This window comes from Bos indicus, chromosome 5 (genome assembly GCF_029378745.1).
Source record: "Bos indicus isolate NIAB-ARS_2022 breed Sahiwal x Tharparkar chromosome 5, NIAB-ARS_B.indTharparkar_mat_pri_1.0, whole genome shotgun sequence".
Classification (NCBI taxonomy): domain Eukaryota; kingdom Metazoa; phylum Chordata; class Mammalia; order Artiodactyla; family Bovidae; genus Bos; species Bos indicus.
In genome coordinates this window covers 26,177,008-26,198,794 of record NC_091764.1, presented here as the reverse complement: position 1 = coordinate 26,198,794, position 21,787 = coordinate 26,177,008, and the positions used below count along the sequence as shown (strand labels likewise).

Genomic DNA, 21,787 nt, shown 5'->3' with positions numbered 1-21,787 from the left:
TGTATGGAAGTCGGAAATGGAAACCCAGTCCCGACATCAAAGTCTTGCTGTTGACGTCGGCGTCGGGTTCCAGCCGGAGTTCCCGGGTAGTTCGGCAAGGCCAGACCCGGGGCTCCCTACTCCTTGCCGGTGCGCTTCCGCGTGCTTTCTAGATTTTTTATTTATTAAGAAAAAAAAATACGGTGTCTCCTCCACCCTTAGCTCCAAGCCCCCATCCAGTCAGAAACCTTTGTGGGTTGGAATCAGTCTTCCCCGTACCCCTCCTCAGCCTAGGAGGAAGTGCCCATGAACTGTCTGTTCTCTCCAGACCCCTTTGCGTCGGCCAAATTCAGCCTCACCCTCCTCAATCTCCCTCCCCTGGGCCTGCCAGGGGGCGGTACCCTGTCCCTTTAAATCTCCCAGCTCCCTCCTCTTTGCCCCCCCCCCCGAGAGCCAATCAGCAGAGACATCTCCCCTTTCGCCCCGCCCCGCCTCTAAGGGTGGGAACCCCAGGAAACCCAGCCAGGAGGTCACGTGCACCGCCGGCGTCACGTGAGCGCGGGAGGGTAGCCTAGGGGAGGCAGGCGGGAGACGGTGATTTCTTAATGAAGTGTACCCGCATGCGTAGAGGGAAGGTGGGGAGGGCGGTGGAAACACCAGGAGGAGGAGGGGAAGGATGGGGAGGGAAGGGAGGAGGGGTGGGGAGGGAAGGGAGGAGGGGTGGGGAGGGAAGGGAGGAGGGGTGGGGGAGGGGAAAAGGGAGCGAGGTGTCTCCCTAGCTCGCAGCCTCTGGCAAGTGGAGTTTTTAAAAAGCTCGAGCAGATCATGTCATGACGACTTCGCTGCTCCTGCATCCGCGCTGGCCGGAGAGCCTTATGTACGTCTATGAGGACAGCGCGGCGGAGAGCGGCAGCGGCGGCGGCAGCGGCGGGGGAGGCGGCAGCGCGGGCGGAGCGGGGGTCGGCTGCAGCGGAGCGAGTCCCGGCAAAGCTCCGAGCATGGACGGGCTGGGCAACAGCTGCCCCGCCAGCCACTGCCGAGACCTGCTTCCGCACCCCGTGCTGGGTCGCCCGCCGGCTCCCCTGGGCGCCCCTCAGGGCGCCGTCTACACGGACATCCCGGCCCCGGAGGCGGCGCGCCAGTGCGCCCCGCCGCCGGCGCCCCCCACCTCATCCAGCGCCACCCTGGGCTATGGCTACCCGTTCGGTGGCAGCTACTACGGCTGCCGCCTGTCGCACAACGTGAACCTGCAGCAAAAGCCTTGCGCTTATCACCCGGGCGATAAGTACCCCGAGCCGTCGGGCGCCCTTCCCGGTGACGACCTGTCCTCCAGGGCCAAGGAGTTCGCCTTCTATCCCAGCTTCGCCAGCTCCTACCAGGCGATGCCCGGCTACCTGGACGTGTCGGTGGTGCCTGGGATCAGCGGACACCCAGAGCCGCGTCACGACGCGCTCATCCCCGTCGAAGGCTACCAGCACTGGGCTCTCTCCAACGGCTGGGATAGTCAGGTGTACTGCTCAAAGGAACAGTCGCAGTCCGCCCACCTCTGGAAGTCTCCCTTTCCAGGTAAGGAAGGGTCCCGACCGCGGCCGCCGCCAGGGACCCCTCCCAGCCCCGTCTGCCCCGGGGCTCCGCGCCCCAGCCACCCCCGCCGTCTGGCCCTGGCGCGCCGGCTTTGCTGGGCTGCAGATGGAGCCGGCCGGGCGAGCTGCGCTGAGGAATGCGCCGGGGAAGAAATCTGCTCCGACACGTTCCCCGGAGCTGCCCGGCCGAGAGTGAAGCAATCACAGGCGCCCAAGCGCCGGGCCGCCGGCTCCGCTCCAGTGGGGAGCTCGCCTCCTCCCCCTCCGCCGGGCTCCAGTCTCACGGGCGGCTCTTGGCCCCCTAAACGCGCTTCCGGCCTGAAATGGGGGGTGGGGTGGGCCTTGGGTGCCTTGGAATCTAAAACCATTAGAACAAAAACACTCAAGCCACCAAGTCAATTGGAGGAGAAAATAAGAACCCCAAGCATTTTCTTGGCCTGAATTTCCAAGAACATTTAGGCACTAGACAGGTGTTTTGTCGCTGTTGCTGTTTTTAAAATACGGGTCTAATTTGCCAGGGTCTACAGAAATGTAGATTTTTAATTTTTAAAAGTTTTCTCTTTTTTTCTTGATTTAAGAATTTGACCACGAATTTCCTGATTGTTGAAGGAGCAAGGGAACTGAAATCTCTGGAGAGCGTGTGGGGAAAAAGGGTGTTTGCATCTCTCTCCTGGGATATAAAATTCTTTGCTTGTCTGTGGGGCTCATATCCTGTGTGTGTATGCGCACTACCAATTCCGCCAAACGTCGGGGAGAGAGTTACCCATGCCTTAGACACAGAAAGAGGGGAATGAGGATGAGGTTTCGGGGGAAGGCTTGTTTTGGAGGAATCTGAGGTCCAGGCCCAGGCTGGGAACCCCTCGGCATTGTCTGGCTATGTATTCGGTGGGGGATTGGAATTCACTGGTGTTCTGTTCCCTCTCCAATTGAGACTATCTCTGAACAAGAGAGAATCCCGCAACACCCACCCCCCACTCCCCAGAGGAAAATACCAGTTCCAGGGTTCTGAAAATCACATCAGGAGCTTTGGATTCAGCGCAATGCTGAGAAATCAGGATTCAGCGAATCCAGATCTTGAGTCTGCTCTAATTATATATAAGCAGAGCTCAGTGGGAGAGGGTTGACTGGCTCCGTTCTGATGCTCGCAGGGGTCCTGGGGGCCCAGAACAGCCATATATGTTTCCTCCTACTACCCAGAGGGCCCCGTCATGGCTCTCTGTGGGGACCCAGGGACATTTTCATTGGGAAGACCTGAAGACCTCCTGAGGGTGGGCCTGAAATTCCTCTGCATCCGGGATTGGGGAAAGAGCAGACAGTTAAAAAAAATACTGGATGATGTTACAAAGTATAGCAAATAATATTCTTGTAAATATTCTGAGATGACTTAGTATAATACAACTGACCAAGGTGGGACCCACACTAGACACTCAGTTTCTGACTGCCAGAAGATTTAAGGATGATGGAATTTTAGTGTACAGTATCATGCATTACCTACTCTGCATTGACTATATTTTTATATATGATTTATGTTATTAACTACATAATATGAAACACATAATAACACTTTCTAGAAGATAAGCACCTCACATGTAGGTGTGCAATAATGTGTTGTGGAGATATGACCCTTTAATTTCCCATCTCACCCAGATGGGAAGATCCTTGGGAGGTGGGGATTTAGCAGGAATTCCTGGAGCATGGGTAGCTGGTAGCCAACAGACCATGCTAAGGGGCTGAAGGGCAGAGGGGCCGATGCCCACCAGCCCCACTGTGGGCAGAGCAATGGGCGGTTGGTTTAGTGTGAAGAGGGGATGAGAAGGAGCTGCTCTGGCATTGCTGTGTCTGTATGCGGAGTGAGTGAGAGACTGGAGAGGAGCTCAGAAATAAATCTGAGCAAAATAAAACACCTTAAAGATTCCTAGAAAAGAAAAGAAAAAAAAAAAACCTGCTAAAAGTAAGCACTTTTTGATCACAGCCTCCTAGGGAAAAATATCTTTAACATAAAAAAATCATACAACCCAACTGAGGTTTAACACACTTGAAAATTATGGCATGAAAATGGATATAAAACCAAATATGTCTCAACAGCTATGTGCTCACACACTCCCAGTGTGGAAATAGAAACTGGCTGGTGTATCTCAGTACAGAGGTACACACAAAAGGTAGATGAATAAGAAATTATCTTCAGACACCCTCCATCTTTCTACCCACACAGAGCCCTTTTAGAAGTAGTGAGATTGCCAGATAACTCTGTCTATGCAATTGTGGTTTGTTCGGCAGCATCTCAGCATAAACACTACTGTCTCTCTTCAGTGCCTCTGGCTCTGAGAAACCTCATCTGTGGCAGTCTAGGCTGGTGTGGAAGACGAAGGCAATTGTTCAGAAAGATCCAGATAATTAGGGCCAAGATGAGTTGCGGCTTCTTCCTTCACCCAATTATATAGACCCTTGCTTTATCGCTCTTTTTTTCCTTCCTATAGTGAGGGTAGACAATTTTTAATTTTGACAGAGATTCCGAGAGAGGAGGTGGGTGTGGTGGGGAGACAGGGAGACAGAGACAAATAGGATGAGGGGAAGAGAATAATAGAAAGAAATAATGGGCTCTTTGGGTCATACTGAAAATCTCTGTTGATAAGCCATTGGATTTTGGTTGAGAAGAGTGGCTAGGATTTCTAGCAGAACTAGGTCCTCTTTGGAGCCCAGAGCCCTGTTGTGGGAGAGAGTGGGCAAGATCTAGTGGGTGGTAGAAACGTGTACACAGGACCCCAAGAGAGAGCTATGGCTAAGCATCGATCTAATTTTTTATTTGCTCCTCAAAAGTGTCCGTTGGGTTCCCAGGTATGAAGTAGGGTGTGTGTACGTGTGTGTGTGCCTGCATGCCTGCGCATGCTCTGAAGGGAGACTACTATGGAAAGGTTGATTGTAAAATTAATCACCAAGTCCTCTACTTACTTTAGGTAGCATAGACACAACTCAGGGCTGAAATTTCCAGATGTCTCCGTATCTGTAGATCCCACTTCCTTTCCGAACAAGACAGAAGACAATGAAAGGGGGCTTCTTTGAGAAGGCAAGGCTGAAGGTATTTCCCCAGCTGCCCAAAATAACTGGCAGTTTGGTCTGATCCAGGGAAAGCTTGGCCAGATCAACCCTTGGCATACTGTAGAAAAAAATAGCCAATTTAGACCAGTTATATGCTTTTCAAAAACTGATTCTTTTAGGGTTTGTTGATTAAACCTCATGGGAAATTTATAGTTGGGGTTTAGGAGAGCCCAAATCAGGTAGATAACTGTGAGTTTTCTCAGAAAATGATGTTTGACAAATCAGGGACAATTATCTGGTTAAGTCAGGAACACAAACCCACTTCTATCCCATTTGTTCTCCAGGGAAAAGGAGGTATTTTAAAGCTAAATTGTACCAGGTGGTCTATTTCCATTTTAGAACTTACTGTGTCATTATGTTGAGCCCAAAAATCTGGTTTTAAAACCCGGCTCTGCCACTTGAGTTTTTTTAACCTGTTCTGAGGCTCAGATTCCTTATCTTGTAAAATGGGTTTAATAAAATAAGCCTTAAAAAGATGTTCCAAGGATTAAAAAATAATCTCATATTATCACTACTTACCTTCTGTGTTTTACTCTTGTTCCAGATTCATCGATTTCTCAAATCATAGTTACATTTGTAAGAGCAAAACATATTTGAGAACGGAGAGATTTTTTTTTAATTATCTTGTGCAAAAAAAAAAAAATCCTTTTTAACATAAAGGATCTGCTTTGCTAAAGTGAAGTTGTTTTGTTTTTCAGATTTTTTTAAAAATTTAGCCTGTTCCTACATAGGCAGAGAAAAATGACAAGTCCAACAATTTCCCATAGAAATTGTCATCCTGGAGACAGCCAGACCAGGCCATTGGAATCCCCTCTCTCCCATATTCTTTCCATGTACTTTATTTCCCCCTGCCTGTGACGGTGACCTCTTCTTTCCTGTCCTGTGTAGACAAAGATCTCTGAAAGAGAGCAGACCCAATGAGAAAGGGGATAAGGAAAGTGATTCATGAAGGGGAGGTGAGAACAGGCATTTCAGAAAGAGCTTTGTGCCCTTATTCTGGACTGTGTCTACACTTCCAAGGGGCAGTAAGAATGAAGAGGAAACCTTATTCAGACCTACTCATTAGATCCTGCAGGAAGAAGTCAGCCAGTTACAGTTTTTAAAGTTGAGGGGTGAGTTATTCAGATCATCTCCCTAGTTCCTTACTTTCCTTGAAAGTGTTGCAAGGACCTTTCTGTTGACAGGGGTGAGGTTGGAGTGGAAGAGGGGCCGTAAGTGACGCACATTAGCCTTTAGTTCCTGTGACATTCTCATAGAGCAGAAAGAAATTGAACTAGCAGTGGTATGGCAAGGTATTTAGAGTTTAGGGTTCCTGCATGGGTTGGAGAGTTTCCTTCAGCCTTGGTGGAAAGATGAGGATGGGGAACCAGATCAGAATTGCTCTGTCTTGGTGAATGGACATTTGAGGGAAGGCAGGGGAAGGGCACTGATTTCTTTTTGTAGAAAATTAATGTGAACCGCTGGTCTTAACCCAAGAGGGGCTCTCTTGGTGTGTCTCCTCTGGCCGGCACACCCTGGGGTGTGGACTCTCTACTTCTCGGGACCTGATTTCTTACATTCTCACCTGGGATGTTACTAAGTGGCTTACAGTATTGGATTCCTTAAGAGATTGACTCCCAGGCAGTCTGGCTTCACCTGGACACTTTTCTCTCTAGCTGTTGGTGCTGGCCTCAGATTCCCAGCACAGAGCCAGTGACCAAAGGCAAGAGGCCCCACCTGATAGTCTATGCCGACTGAGACAGTCTCCCTCAAGCGTACAAAAGGACACCTTCCTCTAGTAATTGGGCAGAGTATAACTGACCGATTCCCAAGTGATCTAACTGCTAGGAAAGAGGAATTTTCCTGAATACTTGCAATCCTGCAGGCTAGCAGACCAGGATGGAATTTGGAGGGACTCCTCTACGGGGACAAGGATTCTAATAAGGAATGCTGTGCAGAACCAGATTGGAGGCTGAAGCAAAAAGAAAAATCAGTAGTACTGGTCCTGCATTCATTTAAAATTTCGACTTTTTGTTTATCATGAAATTTTTGATAATCATATAGGTATAATATATAAAAGGTTATTTATCTTGATTTCTGAGCTTTTGGCACCCCCTCCTTTAAAGTTCGAGCCAGAGGCGTTACCCCAGTGTCGTCACTTCAGCCGTGGCCTTGGTAATAGCAGAGGTGCAAAGGATTTGGGGACAATCCGCCCGCCCCCTGTGAGTCCCTATGCCTTGCGCCTCTACAGCCGTTTGCCAGGTCCAGCCGCGTGACTCACTTCCTGCTGCCTGCCTTCTTTCTCCCCCCAGACGTGGTCCCCCTACAGCCCGAGGTGAACAGCTACAGGCGCGGGCGCAAGAAACGAGTGCCCTACACCAAGGTGCAGCTGAAGGAGCTAGAGAAGGAGTACGCAGCCAGCAAGTTCATCACCAAAGAGAAGCGCCGGCGCATCTCAGCTACCACAAACCTCTCGGAGCGCCAGGTCACCATCTGGTTCCAGAACCGTCGGGTCAAAGAGAAGAAGGTGGTCAGCAAATCGAAAACGCCTCACCTTCACTCTACCTGACTGCCCACCGGCCCCTGCCCCGTCTATTTATGTCGCCAATTTGTACCATATCCGAACTCACCAGAAGGACCCTTCTCCCGGGTGCAGACCAATATTTAACGTTAACCAGAAAGAGGAATGCAGGGAGGCAGAAAATATTAGATGGTTGGCTTTGCTGCCCTCTACTCCCCACCCCATTCTCAACCCCCACCCCTATGCAGATGGGACCTACGTGGCCTCAACAGCTTTGGAGGTGGGTCTGAGTGGACTGTGGGAGAAGGGCAGCTGGCCTCCACTCCCTCTGGCCTTCACCCCTCTCCCCTTGCCAGAAAGCAGAGTGGCAGCGAAGATCATTCCAGCCAAAGCAAAGTTGGAGAACCCTGAATGATCCCGTTCTTGCCTCATCCTTTGCCCCGGCAGGTAGACAGGCATCCCCACTGAGGGTGCCACCGGGGTGCAGGACCTGCTGAGCTCCTACTTTCAGTCCCTCTTCCTGCTCCCAACCACTTGGCACTCCTTAGTTAGGCAAGATATCCCCGTTAAGATTTTCTGTGCATATTTTAAAAGTCTCATTAATATTAACGATAAGTATTAGGGATCTGGCATCGTGATTGGAGTACAGACAGCACTTAGGTTTTCTTTTTTCTTATCTGTTTCAACAAAAGCTGGAATTGGCCAAGGACCACCTATCCCCTCTCCTACTTCAGGCAAGGAAGTGAGTTTCTCTGGAGCCACCAGTGCCCCCACAGCCTCCTCTGTTCTGCTTCTGAGTCCCATCTGAAAATCCAGGGAAGACAGAAACTCCCACCACGCTGCTAAATATGTCTTCTCTATCTCTCTGTCTCTCTATGGTGAGGCTGAGATTAGGGCAGGCACAGGGGCAGAACTTTTCTCATAAGGAAAGGACAGACTTCTCTTCCAAGAGGATGGAGAGTGGGTGCCCCAGCAGATTCCCTCTCCAGTCACTTCTCCATCAAGGCAATAGCTGAGAAGGCCTCACACTTTGACTTTTACTCATTGTCCAGAGGAGAGCCGTTTTCTTCCAGGAGGCCAAAATAATCGCAAGTAGCCAGCTAATTAGACCCGACTGACATTTCCCTCCTCAAAAGCCAGCTCGGTGCTGGGGAGGTGTTGGGGCTCGCCTTCTCCTTTCCCACTGGCACATTACAAAACAGTGTTCTTTTGAAATGTTCATCAGAAAAAGGTTTTGTTTTTTTTTTTAAAGTTGTGTATCTGTATATAGTATTGTGGTGTCTAAATGACAATGTACTGAATGCAAAAAGAAAAAAGAACCCACAAACCTGTTTTTAAAATAAAATCTTTTTTTTGCCTTAATTTTATTGCTTGGATTATTTCTGAAACTCCTATCCACTGGCTGTATGGGGGAGGCTCTGTTGCCCTGACACAGCCAGGGTTGGCCAGGGCAAGAGTACTGACATCACACTGGGCTAGGTACATCCCAAACTCATATTTCGCTTTACTTGAGTTTTTTAAGTTAGTCATTCAAATTGTTGATAGTGTCTAGACAGGATAAAACTCTTTACCATCCTGATGCCCCAAACAAGTGAGAAGGTTTCAGAGAGAAGGATGTGATCAGTGACTAAAAAGGCCTGGCAGCAAGTAAGTGAGTTCACTTCAGTTAGTAGGGCTCAGATCTGGATCCTGGGGCTGAGAAAATGGCCATCCCATCTGGAAGCTGGATGCTCCGGTGGTGGTGGCAGCAATTGGGCTCTAATCTTAGGTTCTGGAGGCCATTGTGCCCCAGAGGGTCCCAAATCCTTGCCAACAGTTCAGAGCTGGAAATAGGAAGTGGTCCCCTTAGCCAATCCTGGTGGGGGGCGGCATGCAAGCTCAGCATTCCCAAGCTGCTGTCTTTTCTTCCCCACCGACCTGTGCAAGAGGTCAGGACCCAAGGATGCTGTGGTCCCCAAGTTTCTATTCTCTATTCTGCTTCTATTCTCCAGCTTAGCTTTCTTGGGAACCTCAGTCTTCCAGGCAATCAGTAGCTGTGTAGACTCTGCCACTAATTTGTTTTCACTGTCGTGTCCATCTGCGCCCATCTTCCTATCTGGCTGAGGTAATGAGAGCATTAAGTTGTCAGATTAAGAGATTTTTAAAAAGCAATATAGCCTAAAACAATGTTATCTCTGATTAAATCTTTACTGCAACAACTTTTATTTATATATGATATTATTCCTCTCCTGAGATACAGAAAGACTGGAGGCATTGGATTGGAATTCAGAGTGCTCCAATTTCTCTTTGCCTGATGGCTGAAGGTCTTCAAGTTTATTTAAATAAATGTTTGGTGGGGGGTGTGATACACACACATGCACACACAGCACACACACTGAATCTGAGAGACTAAGACAGACTGAAGAATTCACCCTCTGTGGAGCCTCTGCTACTGATGTGGCTGCCGATCCTGTTCTCTCCATCTCAACCCTGGATTAACTAACCAAAGAATCCCAGGCTGAGCAGTACAGATTTAGGAGTTGCAAATAGATGAATCTCCCAGGAATAATGTTCATTCTTAATTCCATCTCCCCTTTCTCTCCCCACTCACCACTCTTAACCTCTCTCCAAAACCCCTCAGACTTCCCTGAGATGTAAAGAATTGAACACTAAATGTGTGTGTTTCATCAGAAAAAGGAAGTGAGTAGACAAGAGACCTCAGGGCTTCCTTAATGGACCCACACCCCTCTTGACCTCTTTAAGGTACACTGGGTAGTCCCATGACACAGCTGTAAGACACAGTGGAAACTTGGAGGCTCAGTAGGGAAAGAGAATTCTAAAGTTCTCCGAGGCTTCCTTCCACTTCTGCACAAAAACCCACATGAAGTCACATGAGCGAGCCTTCCCACACGGAGGGACCCGCTGTAAGGCCCCAGAAGGGGGCGATGGAAAAGACAGGGAAAGCTGGTGTAGGCTGGGACACCAGTGACCTGGGCAGGCACTGTGCTACTTCTGAGTCCCAGTGAGCCCCAGTGTGCCAGGGTGTTTAAGATGCCACCCATTCACTGGATTAACTATGCCTGGAGCAGTTTTGGGGATGCCTGTCCCATAAAAGTAAGCAGGTCTGAGAATGGAAACTCCTGTGTGAGACAGGTATTGTGTGAGTGTGTATTCCGGGGAGACACACATTCCCCAGAGTTGGAAAAAAAGTATGATTCATTCCCTGATTGTGTTGGTTCCTTACCTGCCCTTCCTCCAAGAGTTGGCATTCTCACTGCGGAACTCTGTGAGACATTCCTATGAAAGGGTGTGTGTGTGTGTGTGTGTGTGTGCACATGCCTGTGTGTGTGTGCCTGTGTGCATCTTTGTGTGTGTGTGTGTATGGAGCCTCTGATTAGTGCAGAATTTCCCCAGCTTTTACTGCCTCTGTGTGTACATGTGTAACAATGCTGTCGGCCAGCACTCATCTCAAGGTGTAGAGTGTGTGTTTTCTTCATTCAAATTTATAAAAGCTTTTCTTTCCAAGGCCAGTCTGCTAGAGTCTGTGTGAGAGTGAGGATGCAATAAATATGAAGGTGTAAGGGGATAGAAAAGGTCCGAAGGACTGTGAGCATTGCAGTGTCCTCTTCTCTGGGACTGAGGTTCCTGCTATCTTTCTTATAACCCAGTGGCATCGCCTGCTCCCTATGACTCTGTGGCCAAGGCTGGGGGACCTGGGAGAGCCAGAGCTTCACAGGACTCTCGTTCTGGACATCACTCTACCAGGCTGCCAGGGAGGACTCATTTAGAGCTTTTCCTTATTTGGGGGAGAAAACCCCTTCTCCACCCATCTCTTAGTCTTCAGATCTAGGGCCAGCACAAGTGGCCTTTTGGCCAGTAGTTAGTCTCACAGCCAGGAACCCACCTGAGGATGCAAGGCCAGCAGTTCTTGGGAGACTCCTCCATGGCTGTCTCCAGACCAGACGCTTTTCCACAGGCGGCTTGTCGGCAGGGCTGTGTGGGTGTAGGTGGAGGCAGCCCCTGGGACACTCTCCATCTCTCCAAGGATTGAAGCTGGGGACCCTGTAGCAGCCCCCTCTGTTCTGTTCTGAAGAGACCCCACACACCAAGATCTACTTGAGTCTGACTTGGATGGTGTCGGAAGCCCGGTCCTCAAAAAACTCCAAGCCCTGGATCAGGCAGATGTGTATCCAGACCTGCGCTGGTGGAAGATGGAGGGGCCCCGGGGAGCCAGGAGCTTCTGGGAGGAGGAGGAGGGGGCCATAGCCTTTTCGCAACCAACCAGGCTCTTCCTCTTTTAGCCTTGACCGTGACTAGGTCTTTCTGACCTTGACATCGCAGGAAGCACTGGAAAGAGGGGGAGGGTGGAAAAGGCCTTGATCTTCCCGTGGCCAGAGAAGGAGAGGGCCACTCGCCCCCTCGACGCGCCATCCCCCTTCCCGCCAGAGGCCGCCGCCTCTGTTTACACACAGAGGTGTCGTCTGCAGTCTAGACAGGGGCGCTAATAACGCCCATAAAAGGCGGCCTCTCCAGAGATGCTCTGCAACTCGGCTCCCGCGCGCCTACCGCTGGCCGAAGCCTCCGCCTCCTCCGCCCCGCCCTCCTCAGATACCTCGGCGGGGCTTGCGGGCCGCCTTGGGGAGGGGGGGGGGGTGGATCCAGAGGGTTCCTGGAGGCTGAGATCCCCTGCCCCGCACCCTTCTGAACCTCTTCAGTCTCCAAAGGTAAGTGGGCCCCCGTTCCCGTTCTTCCAGCCCAGCCAGCCTCGGGGTTAGCAGCGCATCCTCCTACCCCCTCTGGCCTATCAGGCCGGTTGCCCGCACGCAATCCGCCTGTGCCCAAGACCATCTCCTCCCCCGCCCGGAACTGGAGGCTTGGTTTGGGAAGCAGTTGGGTAGCTGGGCAGAGCAGAGCCCAAGCAGATCTCAGCCCTTCCCCTGAGCAGGACTGGCCAGAGGCCATGGTCAGAGGGAGCGGCTGGTTGTGTGACAGAGGGCACTCTAGGTAGTCCTCACCCCATGCTGAACTTCGAGGTCCACGGAGACCCTGGCCCTGGGCTCCGCTTACGTTGCCGGCGGCTTGTAGGTGTGGTGTTGAGGAGAGGGTGCTTTTTTTTTTTTTTTTTCTAACTTGGTCCCCACACCTTTCCTGACACTCAGTAATTCACTAGGTGGAGGAGATCCTCTGCTGGCGGAGGGAGAAAATGTCAGAGCCGCGAAACTAGTTAACTATTCCCGCGCAGAAAAGACAGTGAAAATGAGGGAAGAAGGTTCAGGTGAGGAGTGGAGAGATGGTCTCCCAGATGTTCCCGCCTGGGACCCCTCCCCATCCCTTCCCCATTTCCTGAGTGGCAATCGGGCTGGGATCTTGTGGTGGGAGGGGGCTCAAGGGAGCTACAGAAGACTTGGAGGAGGTAAGGGCGCTGCTGACCCCGGACCGTTTGTGTGAGCCTGAAAACCTGACTGGGCCCCCTCATCCAAGTTTCCTCTCACCCCCTGCTCCTCCAGACTGCAGAGCCCTGGAAGACAGCACAGGGGGAGGGACCTTCCAATCTTCTTGAGTCGCATAAGGGGGCCTGGGAGACAGGGGGCTCTGACCCCTGGCTAAGCTGGCGAAGCAGAAGAAAGAGGAGTCTGAGCCCACTACCACCACCCATCAATCTTGTCTGAACCCGACAATATCTTGTCCCAAGCCCAAGATGCCCCAAAAGGACGACCTAGAGAGAGCTAAGAGGTCGGGCTGGGGTGCAGACCTTCCCCACCCGCCGCTTCTCATTTCCCCTCTCTGGGCCAGCCCAGCTCCTGCTCACCTCCCTTCGGGACCCAAGGCCCTGCCTTATTTGCATACGCAGCAGAACCGCTTTGTGCAAACTAGGCAGTGACCTTGAACTGGGCCGCCTTGGCCTCTCGACTGACTGGGGAGAAGGCAGCACCGCACGGAATAATTCCGACCTCGGGTTGGCAGGGGAGCCGGACCATGGCAGGCAGCTCACAGTCACTCCGCGGTGGCCTAAGCCACTCGCAGCCGCTCTGCCTCTGCCACCAGATCTGGCAGAGATTTTGTAATAACTCCTTTCGCCCTGCTCGGCGGTGGCGGGGACTCGAGGAACCGCGCAGAATCGGCGAAGATGCCGAGGCTTAGATAGAGCCAGGTGGGGAGAGGCCGCGGGGCATCCCGCTGGTGAATACGAAGAAGCACAAGGGCTGCCGGGGGTCTTCAAGGAAGTGCTTGGACCACATTCTGGTCTTCAGTTTTAATTAACCCCTGAGTTAATGAAGGGGGGGGGGGTGGATGGTTGAGCCAGGATAGCTGCAGCAGGAGCCTGTGGTCCAGCGGCCAACAGGCAGCCCACCTCTTCTTGTGATTTTATGAAGGTGTGTTAGAGTGGGCGCACAGATCGCTCCGCGCGTCCGGAGCCTGGCTCTTGCCATTATAGCTTTTCTTGTAGGCTGGCAAGTGCCGGCGGATTAAACCCGGCTGGAAGCGGCTGTCCAGCGCCTCGGGCTGTCCTACGAATTATTCTCACCAAGTCCGGGTCGGCTCCTGGCGAGCAGCTTTCCCCGAGGCTGGATTTAGCTTCGACCCGAACCTCCCGCCGGCCCCGGGGACCCAGGCTGGAAGCTGTCTCTGCAGCCTTTTAATTCGAGCGGGGTTAAGGAATGGGCGTCTGAGCTGCGTGTGCGGCGGGGAGCCGTAAAGGCGTACAGATCCGAGGCTTCCACGAGGAGGCTGGGCGCCTAGATTGCCTGGGTCTTTGCCGGGGTCCTAACAACCCTGTAATAACCCTAGTAATCCTCGAGGAGTAGGGTACCGGGGATGTGAATTTTGCTGATGGTCCCCGGCAGCTCTTGCCTAGAGGAAACAGAGTCGGCTGCACGCAAGGAAGGGGGTTTGTGTGTGTGCAAGTCCAGGGTCCGAAACCTGGGGGAAATAGTGGCTTTTTTTTTTTTTGATGGGACCAAATCGGACTGGGAGAAACTGCATGTCTGGAAGAAGGAAGTCCTCACTCCATCCTCATTTCCGCGGCGTTTCATCTGCCGCCCTGTGGCCGCTGCTCTGCGTGCTCAGAGGCCTGGCCCGGAGGACAGCGAGCAGAGCTCCGGGCTTGAGATTTTCGAGCTAGGGAGGGGTGGGGAGAGACTAAGACCTTTCTCCTTGCACCCCCCCCCCCCCCTTCTAGGAGACTGGAGTCATCTGGGAAGGGAAAAGAGAATGGGGAGAAGCCTCCACCCCATCAAGGACTAGTGATTATCCCCGCAAAGCTCAGATCGGCGTCCCCCACACCAACAATAGCGGCTGAGCGCGAGGCCTGGAGGCCTGGATACCTCGCCGCCGGCGCTATGTTCTAATTGAAAACAGCAACAATATTAAAATCACACCCTGTTTATCTTTATGACTCAAAATAACCCGCAAATAAATTTAATTAAATATTCAGTAACGCTTATTAATGCATCTTGAAAAAGAGGGCATAAATAAGATATTGGAGATGCTGTGATGTGGAATTCGCAGCTGAGGGATGCTCCTCTGTGCAGTCGCACAGCCCCTTAATCAACTAGGCACAAAAAGGCCAGTTCAATTCTGCTCGCTCCTTGCTTCCCCGACTGTCGCGGTTCTGACTGGAGGTGACTGCGCGGGGCTGACATCCCACCGCTTGACCTCGGTTCCGGCAAGTGGGCCCAGCGTGGGGTGGGCTCCTGGGGGCAGAAGGGACCTGGCCAGGCCGCCCAGCTGGCCAGGGCGGGGAAAAGGAAGCGGGGTGAGAGCGGAGGGTACCGAGCTAAGAGCTGTGAGCTGTGCCGGGCAGGGAGACGCCCGCGCGGACACATTTCTGTCGGAGTGAGCAGCTATGGTTTGGGATATGAAATTGCTCGAGAAGCTCTGGAATTCAAAGAATCTGCATTCTCTCTGCCCTGTCCTGCAGAAGAGAGAAAAAGAGGGAGATGAGAATCTTCTGCTTAGGTCTGCTTTTGTGGCTTCTGCTCATTTTCAGATATTTAATTTTCACCCACGTGGGTTTCTTTCTCCCATATTCTGTCATCTCTCTATAGTTTTCTCTAAATCTGGTGTATTCTCATATTTAGACTTTTGCCGGACTATTGATCCCACCTGGTATTACTTAAAGCGGTGCTTTGAGCTTTGGCTCAAAAGAACCCAAAATAATAGCATAGAAATCCGAGTATTCTGTCTACTAGACCCCAGTAGAATACACCTTGTTTCGAAGGGAAGGTTTGTTTCCCTTTTCATTTTAATCTGCTTGACTGTGTGTTTTTGGACTTGGTTGAAGTTAGATCGTAGCTTCCAGATGTCCATTAATTTTGCCAATGGTCTGCATTAGGTTCTCAGCCTTCTGCAAAAAGAGCTGTTGGGGTTAGCACCATACATATAATTTTAAATCCCAAGAAGATAATTCTCTGGTGTTCCTTCCCTCACTCCCAGCACACCTACTGGACTGGGCATTGTTATCTGTGGTCCCAGCAGTAGGCTGGGCTCGTTCTGGGGTGTGAGTGTTTCCTCCACAGTGGGAATCAGGGGCCTCTCCGGCCAGCCAAGCCCTGCTGGGAGCCCAGAGTCTCTTGCTGCAAAGACTCCAAGAGGACAGCACCCCCCCCCCCAGAAGCCCCTCTGACCCACAGAAGTCATGGGGCAGAGTAGTTCAGCCCCCCGGGTTTTCAAGAGCAGATGGGGAAGTCCTCATTGAGCTGGGAGCGTCCTTATTCCACTTCCTCCATCTCTCTTCTGTTATTCTTCCTCTAACAGTGAATGAAGATGTGGGGCTGGGTGGCTCCCAGGTGGAGAGTGGGGAAGACCTGGCATTAGTAATCCTCCCTGAGCGCCTCCTGGGGGAGAGGACCCCACGTGTCTCCCCAAATTCCTGAGGAGTAAGAGCCGGGGAAAAGAAGCTGGCAGCGACAGGGCTGGAAGAGACAGCTGCAGGGAAACCTGTCTTTACCCCCACTTCGCCTCTACTGTAAATAAACCCCGAGCCAAAGGGCTCATCCGTCTCCTTAAACAGCCAGTAAACTTTATATGACACAATATCTAATAGTAATTTATTGGGGATATATTGTAAATTCCAACGGTTTTAGTTAATAAAGGAGCTAATTAAAGAGGGACGGGCTGTGCTCTGGCCAGCTGCTGGCCAGAAGATAATACATGGAGGGGGGAGGTGTCTTGTTCAGGGTGCAGAAGCGTGTATGTGAGGGTATTTTTGGTGTGGCTCTTTTCCTCTTGCCCCGTGTCGGGCGATTACCTCGATCTCTGCGTTAGGTTTTATATGATTTTTTTAAAAACCAGAAACCAGCGAATAAATCTGACCCCGCGATTCGTTCACTCTCACTCCCCTCTACTGGGGAAGGGGGAAGTTGGAGTTGGTGCAGGGTGGGGGGATTCTCTGTCCCCACCCATCCCCCTGGCGGCGGCGCCCACGTGAGCCGGACGGCCAATGGGTGGCCGGTGCAGGTTTAACTATGTTTAATGTCAGATAGCAATAAAGTAGAAGCTGCCTGTCGGGCCCCGCGGAAATGGGCGAGCATAATCTCCTGAATCCCGGGTTTGTGGGGCCGCTGGTGAACATCCACACGGGAGACACCTTCTACTTTCCCAACTTCCGCGCGTCCGGGGCGCAGCTGCCCGGGCTGCCTTCGCTGTCCTACCCGCGCCGCGACAACGTGTGCTCGCTGCCCTGGCCGTCGGCGGAGCCGTGCAATGGCTACCCGCAGCCCTACCTCGGCAGCCCGGTGTCTCTCAACCCTCCTTTTGGCCGCACGTGCGAGCTGGCGCGCGTGGAGGACAGCAAGGGTTACTACCGCGAGCCGTGCGCCGAGGGCGGCGGGGGCCTGAAGCGTGAGGAGCGCGGGCGCGATCCCGGCCCAGGAGTCGGGCCCGGGGCAGCGCTGCTGCCGCTGGAGCCGTCGGGGCCGCCAGCGCTCGGTTTCAAGTACGACTACGCGGCAGGCGGCGGCGGTGGCGACGGCGGCGCGGGACCCCCGCACGACCCGCCCTCGTGCCAGTCGCTGGAATCCGACTCCAGTTCGTCCCTGCTCAATGAGGGCAACAAGGGCGCCGGCGCGGGCGACCCCGGAAGCTTGGTATCGCCTTTAAACCCCGGCGGCGGGCTCGCGGCCAGCGGTAAGGACCTCGGCCCACTCCGGACGGGACGTCTCACTCGGGCGGGCAGTGTTGGACTGAGCTAGGGCCGCCTAGGGTGACAGACTGTGTGGTGAGGAAGCGCTTCTTTAAAAAAAAAAAAAAAGAGTTGAGGGGGAGGCCTATAAACATGTAAATATCCCCATAAAAGAACTAGAGAGATTCCCTTTTTGCTTGGCTTGCAGCCGAGGGGGCAGGGAGCTCCGGAGACCGGGGATTCTGACAGACTTTTCCAGGCCTGGGGGCTGGGGACCCAGAGCATGATCCCTGCCTGCCCAGGGTCTCTCTTTCCACCTTCCCACAGGGCCCCATTCCCTACTTTTTTTTTTTTTTTTAAAGAAAGGCCAGTGGATATGGTTTACTCTTGTCACTAGCTCATGTCTGTTCTAACTGATCAGGGACTCCATTCTGGAGGATGTGAGAGGAAGGGGCCAAGATATCCTGGAGAAAAAGAGGTTTGAGGAGAAGTGAGAGGATAAGAATCTAGAAGGTTCTGGGATGCGGCACTGAGAAGTAGGGTTGGGGAGGCCAGGAGAAAAGAGTGAAAGGTGAAGAAGAGATTGATGAAGGCTGAGGACTTGATGGGGATGGGAATCTTTGCAAAACAGGAGAGGAAGAGCCTGGCGTGGGTTGTTAGGCCAAGGTGAAAGGGGCTTGGGAAGGACCGAGGGTACGGGGCTTGTCATCTCTTGGTCCTCTGGTCAACCCTGCTGGTTCGTCTCCACCCAGGAGCGCCCTGGTACCCGATCCACAGCCGCTCACGGAAGAAGCGCAAGCCCTATTCAAAGTTGCAGCTGGCGGAGCTGGAGGGCGAGTTTCTGGTGAACGAGTTCATCACACGGCAGCGCCGGAGGGAACTCTCAGACCGCTTGAATCTTAGTGACCAGCAGGTCAAGATCTGGTTTCAGAACCGCAGAATGAAAAAGAAAAGACTTCTGTTGAGGGAGCAAGCTCTCTCCTTCTTTTAGGGGGCCAAGACACGGGTGCCAGCCCCAGACTGAGCCTGTCTCTGGCGGACAGCAACAGGGGGTGCTGCCTGGGACACAGTCCCCGCTTAGAACGCCAGGCGTCTCTTGCAGGTCCTCCCTGGACATCCTCTTATCTCTTTTGTTCGTGGTTCCCTCCCACACACCCCCAGCAGACCCTGCCAAGTCCCAGAGACAAGGGAAGAACCCAGCCAGGGAGAGAAGAAGCCCACAGCTGCAGGTAGGGGGTAGGGGAAGGGAAGGCTGAGGCCCTGGGGAGGGGCTAGTTTGACCCCGGGGACTGGGGCTTTGGGCCTCCGGCTGAGGATCTGGAGGCAAGGTGACTAAGACACCCCCTCCCATCATTTTCCTTCCATGGTCTTTGGTCAGTTTGCCTGCAGGAGTAGGCCAGGGTGGGGACAGTGGGACCAGTGCTCTCAGAGCTTGCAGTTGTTGGGTTAGGACTGGCCAAGAGGAGGGAGCGAGAGTGGAGTATCAGCAGAGATTGGGGATAGGGTCAGGGTGGCTCTGGGAGGGCAGGAGGAAGTGGGGAAACATAGGAGGAAGTGTGGTTTGAGAGAACAGAATGGTCAGCAGTGCCCAAGTCTGCTGGGGCCTGGGTCCTCCAGGCCTGGACGCCAAGCAGGCAAAGGCATGAGAAGGCATGAGCATTTTGTTGAGCCGGCTGTTGGATGGGGTGATCATCAGCCTTAGGTCCCCTTTAGAGCAGGCTACCCGAACGCACCAACCGTGCTCCTGGTCCTCAGCCCCCTGCACCGAGGCCCCTGCGCCCATTCGCTGACAGGTGTGCTGCCATCCACTCTCCCTGCCGTCCAGGCAGCTGCGGACCAGAAGCTGCAAGAGGGGAACTGAGAGCTGAGCAGACGCAGTCTCAGGTTCAGTAGCCACCCCAGGGACCCCCACCTGGCTCTTTGGGAAACCCGGGAGTCTGTAAAAGAAGGAGCTGCGAAGCGCAGCACTGATTGGCCCAGAGAGTTTCTGGCAGCCGCAGCAGATCCTCTCTTCCCGCTGGCGTTCATGGTCACGGCCAGCCAGAGGCTGGACCAGGATAATTTACGAGGCGGGAGGAGAATCCGCCCCTAAAAGGGGCTACCGGCCGCAGAGGGCCCCCGCTCAGCCCGGGTTTCCCAGGCTGGTGACAATGAAGGAGGTGGGCGCTGCAGCCCCCCACCCAACTCCTTTCTCTCTTGCCCACCCCTCACTCCACCGGCTCCCCAATGTCCACCTTTTGTCTGAAAATCCGGTGCCTCCGCCCCCAGGCCAAGAAGCCGTGGATTAGGAGGACCAGAGGAGAGGGAAGGGCACATCCCCAAAACCCACTGTAGGCCAGAGAGTGGCTTCACCCGCCCAGAGCCTTTTATTCATAGCCCCCTTCCGCCGCGGCCCACCCCCATCTGGGTAGATGCCAGGCTGGCTTCAGAAAGAGAAGCAGTGAGGGAGTTGGCCTGCCTTCTTGCACTCATTTTTATTCCTCTTGGTGAGAGTCCCTCATCCTCCCATCTGCTGACCCAGCCTTGCCAGGAGGCAGAGAATGAGAAGCGGGGTGGGGTGGGGGGAAATGATGGGAGTTAAACCCAGCCTGGATGGTGTGAAACTGGGCTGCTTGCTTGGAGTTCTTCCCACCTGGGGAGAGTCTCTCCTTCCACATCCTGGAAAGCCAATCCACAGGGCCCCGCACTCTCCCACCAGCTTCAAGGCCCTGCACAAGATTGTACAGAGGCATGAACAAACAGGCACAGCTGCCCAGTACACCATTGGGCCTCCACCATTCTCCTGACTGTATTTGCAAGCGGGCAGACTCAAAACCCCAAATTCAGCCCTGCAGAGTAGCCTGTACAATCACATACCCCCATCCCCCACTGGGCACCTGACACATTTCCCCACCAACAGTAACCTATGTACAAATTCGCAAAAAATCACTAGGCTTCCAGCTGTCTTCGCACTCCCCTGTGGGCTGGACCTGGGTGTGAGGCACTCCCCTCTTTGCCAGGTCACCTATCTACCCCTTCATTGAGCCCCTCCTGTGACCTCTTGGCCTCTGGGGTGCTGGGTTTGAGCTCCACCACTCCAGCCTGACTCTTACAGCTTAATAGAGAAGAGATACCAGAATGCTCCAACGGGTGGGGGAACAAAGATATGCAATATTCTCTTCCTGTCGCTTTAAACTTGACTTTTGTGAGCGTCTGTTACTCTGTGTCCTCGTCTGTGTCTGTTGCTGGTACCTAGAGTGACCCTTGTGGGTATATGCCCTTTCTCCCTCTTTCCCCAGCTCTCTGTAGTGTGCCCTCCTATGCGGATGTCTGTCTCTAGCACGTTTTCCCTTTATATTGTCCTTGTACAGAGTTGCTTCATCATATTAATAATAATTAAAACATGATGGTATGATGATGTGATTTTTTGAGAGAAAAAAATTTAAACTGGCTCCCTACACATGGTCTCCACTGCCCAGAAAGAATGAGATCCCCAACCTCCTAGCTGTTCACCCACTTTATTTTCTCCAGCTCAGATGAATAATAAAAATAATAAACCTACAATAATGAAGAGCCGGTTGCATGGGCAACAAAAATATACGATCAACCAAGATCTGTTGATGAGCTGCCATCTCCAGTCCCAAGCAATTACTAGCAGAAAGAAAATTGAGGGATGGTAGATGAGTGGGGAGGAGAGGGATATCTGAGGAGTCACAGGGTTGTACAAATCATGTGGACAGCCTGGGGGAGGCTGACACTACCTGTGGGACCACAGAAACAAAGTCTGAGCTGCAGGAACTCCAAGAAGTGAAGCCAGGGTAGGAGATGGGATGGTGAGAGTGCCATGGGGTATAGGGCAGAGGCTGGTGGGTCCACACGTCTAGCTCTGTGGATTCACTGTGAGAGCACATCTGGTGCACTGTCAGATGACTGGACAGGGTACTAAAGACTGCTTGAAGCCGGTGATATAGGCTCCATCCCTGTCAGCCGTGGTCCCCTTCAGGTCATGCTAGAGAGGGGCTCGGGTCTGGGCCAGAGTCTAGTCCCAGCTGGGCCCATGATCCTCTGCACCTCCACCTCATTCCTTCCTTATGGATGATGGGACACCCTCCCTCTGCCTCCACCACCCATGAGCCTCTGGTCCCCGTTTCCCTTTCTTACAGCCAGGCTCCAGTCAGGAGTCTTCTCCACATTACCCCTCCACCCTCCTGGGCCTGCTCCAGAATGGCAGGAGCCCCCATAGAGTTCAGCCTCCTGAGCCAGGCCTCCTGCCCTGAAATCTTTCTCTTTCTCTCCTCCTTTTTTCACTCCTGCAACTAGAAAAAGTACCAAATTCAGACCAAATCCCATCCTCCCTTTGCCCCAATCCCCTGCTGAGTGTGCATCTGAGGGGTTCAGGCAGGAAGGAGATCCCAAACTTTGGGGGTACTCATATAAAGGGCCCACAGAGTTCAGGGGAGGGTGGGGGCTGGATAGCTTCTGGAAGCCTTGAGGTGGGTGGGGGGAGGGACTGGATTGCTGCCCTTAGGTCTAAATAAAGGCTGGGGG

The 21,787-nt window shown here is 52.9% G+C and overlaps 2 protein-coding genes across 2 annotated transcripts; both read left to right on the top strand.

Annotated features, from left to right (window-relative positions):
- Positions 1-747: 747 nt before the first annotated feature.
- On the top strand, positions 748-8,409 carry HOXC13 (homeobox C13). Its single transcript, XM_019960015.2, has 2 exons — positions 748-1,545; positions 6,950-8,409. The coding sequence occupies exons 1-2, from the start codon at positions 810-812 to the stop codon at positions 7,204-7,206; spliced, it is 993 nt and encodes a 330-aa protein (XP_019815574.2). The 5' UTR covers positions 748-809; the 3' UTR covers positions 7,207-8,409.
- An 8,249-nt stretch (positions 8,410-16,658) lies between these two features.
- On the top strand, positions 16,659-18,251 carry HOXC12 (homeobox C12). Its single transcript, XM_019960014.2, has 2 exons — positions 16,659-17,265; positions 18,013-18,251. The coding sequence occupies exons 1-2, from the start codon at positions 16,659-16,661 to the stop codon at positions 18,249-18,251; spliced, it is 846 nt and encodes a 281-aa protein (XP_019815573.2).
- Positions 18,252-21,787: the final 3,536 nt, after the last annotated feature.

Coding starts and splice junctions, on each gene's coding strand:
- HOXC13 (XM_019960015.2), top strand. CDS start 810: ATGACGACTTCGCTGCTCCTGCATCCGCGCTGGCCGGAGAGCCTTATG. Junction 1,546..6,949: donor CTGGAAGTCTCCCTTTCCAG/GTAAGGAAGGGT, acceptor TTCTCCCCCCAG/ACGTGGTCCCCCTACAGCCC.
- HOXC12 (XM_019960014.2), top strand. CDS start 16,659: ATGGGCGAGCATAATCTCCTGAATCCCGGGTTTGTGGGGCCGCTGGTG. Junction 17,266..18,012: donor CGGCGGGCTCGCGGCCAGCG/GTAAGGACCTCG, acceptor GTCTCCACCCAG/GAGCGCCCTGGTACCCGATC.